We start from the raw sequence: 6,656 nt of genomic DNA on the forward strand, positions 1-6,656 counted from the left end.
ATTCTTGTGTACTGGCCTTGGGGCCCCTGGCTCCTTGAAAGACCCATTTCCATATTAGGAGAAAAGACTCCAAACCCAGGAATTAATACATCAGTTGGATGCTCAGAAAGCAGTTGGAAAATGTGACAAGAGGCATAATATATGCTAGCATCAGAAATTTCAAGAAAGGAAACACTGTAGACTATTTTTTTTCCATTTCCCCCCTCATTTCTGAAATGAGACAGGAAGAAAGTCATATTTTAGAAGTTGGTGTGGAGATGTGAAGAGATGTTCTGGGAGCAACATAGTGAACCCCACATGGTCATGGACTTTAATGTTTGTTCCTCTTAACATTCATACAAGAGGGGTTAAGCTCCTGGTGTTGTGCAAAATTGAGTAGAATCATATTTCCAAATGAGCCTGCTTTTGTGTCCCTTTGTCCAAGATACCCAGGCAGAAAGTTGAGTAGAAAATGGAAAATGATGGGTTCCAAAAAGGGCAGAAATTCTGCCTTCTTGGATTTCTTGAGTCTCTAGAAAGAGGGTTTAGAAAGGCTACCTTAGTTTAGAACTAAGGTAAAGATTGGGAGGCAGATATTGAAGTCAAATGAGACATCCACAGGATACTTTGTAAAGGACAGTAGACTTGGAGCATTTACATCAAGAGCAACAGTGTCAATAACTGTATCAGTAGTGGGGGCTGTAGACATTAGCTGAGGTTGAAGGTGATGCTCAAGGTCATTTAACTAGTTCCTCAACCCCTAGTCTGATCTGAGTCTGTACCTTGCTGCTCAGTTTGATCAGACTATGGAAATCCAGCTTAGATGACTACATAATGTATTTTGGTTTAGTGGTTCCATAAATAAGAACTTTTCCATAGGCTGAATGTCTCTCCTGCTGACATTTTCTATCCTCCTGGGCCTTATCCTTAAGCTACCCGCTACTCATCTGAGAAGTACAGACAGCACAGTGCAAGCTGTTATTCTAGTGACTGTTAAAAAGCCTATCACAATACATCAAGCGCACTTGGAAAAACTTGCTGATCACTCCAACCCCCTGCTCTTCTTATCAGAGAAAACAGAAAACATTCTCTACTTTGGCCAGCATTCTCCCGTTTCTGAAAGATGGTGTGTTTGCATCTGCATGGGAGTGCATGCGGGGGGTTAGCTTTTTAAAAATATTTACTTTTAAGTGTACAAATTTGTGGAATACAGTGTGATAATTTGATACACGTATATAGTGCGTAATGATCAGCTCGAGGTAGTTGACATTTCCATCTCCTGAAACATTAAAATTTTTATTAAAATAATTGTATTTATGGGATACAGTGTGATATTTCAATACATGTATACAACATGCACTGATGAAATCATGGTAATTAACATTTCCATCTCTTTATCGTTACTTTGTGTTTGGAGTCTTGGAGCTCCTTTGTGTCTCAACAAGGACAAAATGGTTCCCAGCAGCTCAAAGCTGGACAGAGTGATAGGCAGGATCAGGCCTCTCTTGGGTCTGCACAAGTATAGGCTGTGTGGTCCAGAGTGGAATCACAGTCCTGGGCTGGAGTGCGTGCCAGATCTTCCAAATGACTTTTATCAGACAAATCTCCCCTCCCGCCAGAGGTAGAAACACAGAAGTACCTGCTTTAGAAACATTTGTGCGACATGACAAAATGCAGTTTAAAATCTGGATTCTCCTTTCCTGAGCTCAGACCTAAACTTATCCCAAGATAGAGGTATAGGCTGAGGACCACAGAAACTGGAGAAAGTCGCCCGGTGCCAGCCAGTTGCTTCCCAGACGTGACGACGACGAGCGGCCAGCAGGTGTCAGTGCGCCCTCGTTCTGCCGCGGCGCGCCTCCGCTTGGAGGACCCCTCCCCATAGCGGTCTAGAAGGGCGCGGTCTGGACCCCAGGCAGCGCTGTCCCGCTGATAGCTTTGCGGCTGGTAGGACACTTAGCCGCCTCTTCCCCAAGCGGAGCTCTGAACTCTGGCCTCGCGGGCTCCCGCGTGGGTGCTGCCCATTCCGCTTCAGGGGTTCCATTGGAACCCTCGCCTTCCTCTCCAGCCAGGAGCACCTGCGGACTAGGGCGGCCTGGTCCGGGTCGGGCTGATCTGGATGAGACTCATACCCGAGAATGCTTCTCCCAATTCTGGCCGGGGTTCCTTTCCACCCTCTCTTCCCAAGACCCAGCTCGATGGAGACACTCCGGGTGCCTATTGCTGTTGGCTGGATCGTCCGGGAGCTGCACAGCCAACTCCCAGTAGGGGCCGCTCCCCACTCCCCAGACTCTCTCTTAAAGCCCCTCATTCAAGGTACCCGCCTTTCCGAAGGGCCCGTCCAGCTTGGGGGGCAGCGCTCCCTGGGGTCCCGCACTGGGCGCCGACTCTAGATCAGCAGAGGGGAGGCGCGAGGGGCGGAGGAGGGTCGGCTTCCCACGTGGGGGCTGACGCCGGCTGCTCGGCAACGCCGGCTTGATCCTGGGGCTATAAAACGAGTCCACCGTAGCGCCGCGGAACAGCAGCAGCTCCGGCTCCGGTGCAGACGCCCAGCAGCCGGCGCGCCGCCTCCCCTCCACCCCAGCGCCTTCTTTCCCTAGTCCTGCGCTCTTGCTGCAACTTACGCTGTCCTCGGCCCCCAGCCCGTCCTGCTGAGCTTCGCGCCCACCGAGCCGACGCCTAGGAGACACCCTGCCTCAGCCGTGGCTCTTGGAGGGCGGATCGCTCACCTGGCGCGGCACGCCTGAGGACGGGGGCGCCTTCATGCGGCCTCCACACCCCTCACGCCGCTGCCGTCCCCGAGCTCCGCGTGCTGCGCCCCAGCCCCAGCAGGGCGCGCAACTTTGGAAGTCCCGCGGCGCTCGGAGAAGCGGCAGAGTCCGCGCCCTGGCCGGTGTTAGGGCCCAGCCCGCACCGCCGCGTCTGCGGGAAGCTCCAGAGTCGGTAATCGCTTCGGGAATATAGACAGACATAGGACCCTGAGCTCGCATCTCAGCACCTCTTGGCTGCCTCCTGGGGTGGGGGCGGGCCCCGCACACGGTAAGACCTCTCGCTTTCGCACAGGCTCAAGAAGCAAGATATATATATTTATATAGTTATATGTATAATTTCCTGTCATCCTTCCAAGTCATCAGGCCACCGATGAATTTTATTCTCCCTTCCTGAAGAATAAATCTCTCTCTAACCATCAGCTCGCCCTACTCTCTCCTGCTTAGAAATAAAACTTGGCTGTGCCTAGGAGCTTGGAGAGAGAAGGCGCCCACCCCGAGCGGCTAAAGCACCGGCGGGCGCTGTTCGCGGGACCCGGGCCCATGGGCCATTAGCTGTCCCCCAGCTTGGGCCCGGCTTCCTTGGGGCCCCCTCCCTATGTGAGACGCGGCGGGGTGAGTGGGTCGCCGGAGGAAGAGGAGGACCCACGGGCGCTGGCCGGAAGGCAGCTGGCACCAGGTCCAGGCGAGAGGGCGCCGCGTTCATGTTCCGCCAGGAGCAGCCGCTGGCCGAGGGCAGCTTTGCGCCCATGGGCTCCCTGCAGCCGGACGCCGGCAACACAAGCTGGAATGGGACCGAGGCGCCAGGGGGCGGCGCCCAGGCCATCCCTTACTCCCTGCAGGTGACGCTGACGTTGGTGTGCCTGGCTGGCCTGCTCATGCTGCTCACGGTGTTCGGCAACGTGCTGGTTATCATCGCGGTGTTCACCAGCCGTGCTCTCAAGGCGCCCCAAAACCTCTTCCTGGTGTCTCTGGCCTCGGCGGACATCCTGGTGGCCACGCTGGTCATTCCTTTCTCGCTGGCCAACGAGGTCATGGGCTACTGGTATTTTGGCAAGGCATGGTGCGAGATCTACCTGGCGCTCGACGTGCTCTTCTGCACGTCGTCCATTGTGCACCTGTGCGCCATCAGCCTGGACCGCTACTGGTCCATCACGCAGGCCATCGAGTACAACCTGAAGCGCACGCCACGCCGCATCAAGGCCATCATCGTTACTGTGTGGGTCATCTCGGCTGTCATATCCTTCCCGCCGCTTATCTCCATCGAGAAGAAGGGCGGCGGTGACGGGCAGCAACCGGCCGAGCAGCGCTGCGAGATCAATGACCAGAAGTGGTACGTCATCTCGTCGTGCATAGGCTCCTTTTTCGCGCCCTGCCTCATCATGATCCTGGTCTACATACGCATCTACCAGATCGCCAAGCGCCGCACCCGCGTGCCGCCCAGCCGCCGAGGTCCGGACGCCGCGGCCGCGCAGCCCGGGAGCGCCGACCGCAGGCCCAACGGCCTGGGCCCGGAGCGCTGCGCGGGCCCCGCGGGCGCAGAGGCCGAGCCGCTGCCCACCCAGCTCAATGGCGCCCCGGGGGAGCCCGCACCGGCCGGGACGCGCGAGGCGGACGCGCTGGACCTGGAGGAAAGCTCCTCTTCGGAACACGCCGAGCGACCCCCGGGGCCCCGCAGACCCGAGCGCGGCCCCCGGGCCAAAGCCAAGGCTCGGGCGAGCCAGGTGAAGCCCGGGGACAGTCTGCCCCGGCGCGGGCCAGGGGCAACCGGGCCTGGGGCTTCGGTGGTGGGGCCCGGGGAGGAGCGCGGCGGGGGCGCCAAAGCGTCGCGCTGGCGCGGGCGGCAGAACCGCGAGAAGCGCTTCACGTTCGTGCTGGCGGTGGTCATCGGCGTGTTCGTGGTGTGCTGGTTCCCCTTCTTCTTCACCTACACGCTCACGGCCGTCGGCTGCTCGGTGCCACGCACGCTCTTCAAGTTCTTCTTCTGGTTTGGCTACTGCAACAGCTCGCTGAATCCGGTTATCTACACCATCTTCAACCACGACTTCCGCCGCGCGTTCAAGAAGATCCTCTGCCGCGGGGGTAGGAAGCGGATCGTGTGAGCACGCTGCCCACACCCGGCTCACAGACTGGCGCCAATCGCAGGCCCTGGGCATCCAGGGGAGCATCTTCACATCAGCCCTAGCACTTTGAATCCCAGGCCCCGCCTGCTCCGTGTTTCCTGGCCTGGAGGGTGCTCTGGGCCTCCTGCGGACATTTGTTCCACAAGGGAAAAGTTCAGCTGGCTGGGAAGGCCACATACACCCTCAATATTTGTTATGGCCTCTCCTTACCTGGAGAGATTTTTTTTCCCCCCTGGTGGGACGCTCCTAATCAGTATTGTTTCCTAAAGGTTTATTTACCCTCCCAAGTTCTCCCAGCTCTTCAGAGCAAGCACAGGACTCCAGGGGGCAAGGCTCCCAAAGAATTAATGAATGGGGGTTTCCCAGCCCTGGTCTATGGCTCCTCTCAACCCATAATTGTCTATTTTTAGAAAAAACACTCAGGGCAGCCCTGCCCGCCCACCTCACCCCCACTGTAAATACACACTATTTTTTGATAGTGTACCCTGGGGTCCCTCCCCAGCGTCATGTGGCCTTGGCTGTGATGTTGGTTGTGGAGATGCTCTCCAGGCAGACACAGCAAAAGGCCGAGCCGCTTCGCCATGCAAGCCCTCTTCTAGTGTTGTTATATCCCTCTGTGTCCGGTTCACCAGCAACTGGTGACTGTCTTTTGGACGTGGATCTGCTTTGAGATTTCCTGACAGGGAAAAGATTTTTGTCCATTGTTTTTTTTCCTGTGCCTAACAGCATAATTGCCTTTTCCTATGTAAATATTACAAGGATGGACCTAGACAGAAATAAGTGAACCTCTCCGCCTTGCATCAGTCCTGTATAAAGCCATTGTCCTCTGAGGCACACTTGGCCCCAGAAACTCACTTTAAAACTGACTCTTTCTGGTGCCCCATCCCTCCCCTGGGCGCCACTACTTGAAGAAGAATATGTATGTTTCTATCTTGTACTATGTGCCCCTCTCCCAGAAATCGCTGACTTAGGGGAAATCTTTTGGCTGCTGTTTTTAGTCACAGAGGAGTGGAAATTATGTGGAAGAAGCAAACCTGATACAATTTGCCCAAGGTAAACAGTTTGAAAAGACAAATGGGCCTGCCAAACTGTACAGATCCTGCCCCAAGAGCTCTTAGGTATCAAAGTGTTGTCCTGTCTGCTGCTTTTCTGGCTGAGATCATGTCGCTGATGAACTGCCAAAGACAGAGGAGGAGGTGGAGATTTCGTGTTTACATCCCAGTTTCTACATGTTTTAGACGGAGACAATTTAAGGCCTGCGCTCTTATTTCACTAAAGAAAAACTAATGTCAGCACATGTTGCTAATGACAGTGGATTTTTTTAAAAAATAAAATGGTTTACAGATCAAATGTGAAATAAACATGAATTAAGTGGTCCTCCTGTCTGTTATCTGAGTTTTCGAAAGCTTTAAGACTTTGGGAACACCCAATTTCATGTACATTATAAAAGATGTTTAAATGTTTGAGCAATAACAAAACTATCATTGACTAAGTATTCTTATGTGCTGGACACTGTGGGAGCCTATTATAGACACTCCTTTATTTAATCTTGCCCAGAACCCTATGAGGTCAGTTCTATTATTATCTTCATTTTACAGGTGAAGAAACTGCATCTCAGAGGGCAAATGGTTTGTTCAAGGTCAACAATACATGGTGGAAATACGTGATAGCCAGCTTTATTGGGGTGCCTATGCTGTTCACCCCAGAGCCTTTCCAGAGCCAGTGCTGACTTCTCAGCATGCCCCTAGCATAGGCTCTTCAGAGTATGCTCTGCACTTGGGTGGGATAT

The 6,656-nt window shown here is 54.2% G+C and overlaps 1 protein-coding gene across 1 annotated transcript; it reads left to right on the top strand.

The window, feature by feature from the left end:
* Positions 1–1,994: 1,994 nt before the first annotated feature.
* ADRA2A (adrenoceptor alpha 2A) lies at positions 1,995–6,243 on the top strand. The gene has a single exon (XM_081266965.1). The coding sequence runs from the start codon at positions 3,449–3,451 to the stop codon at positions 4,844–4,846; it is 1,398 nt and encodes a 465-aa protein (XP_081123091.1). The 5' UTR covers positions 1,995–3,448; the 3' UTR covers positions 4,847–6,243.
* The last annotated feature ends 413 nt before the right edge of the window (positions 6,244–6,656 follow it).

The sequence above is a fragment of the Spermophilus citellus genome (assembly GCF_964194105.1).
Source record: "Spermophilus citellus genome assembly, chromosome: 15".
NCBI classification, from domain to species: Eukaryota; Metazoa; Chordata; class Mammalia; order Rodentia; family Sciuridae; genus Spermophilus; species Spermophilus citellus.

Coding starts and splice junctions, on each gene's coding strand:
- ADRA2A (XM_081266965.1), top strand. CDS start 3,449: ATGTTCCGCCAGGAGCAGCCGCTGGCCGAGGGCAGCTTTGCGCCCATG.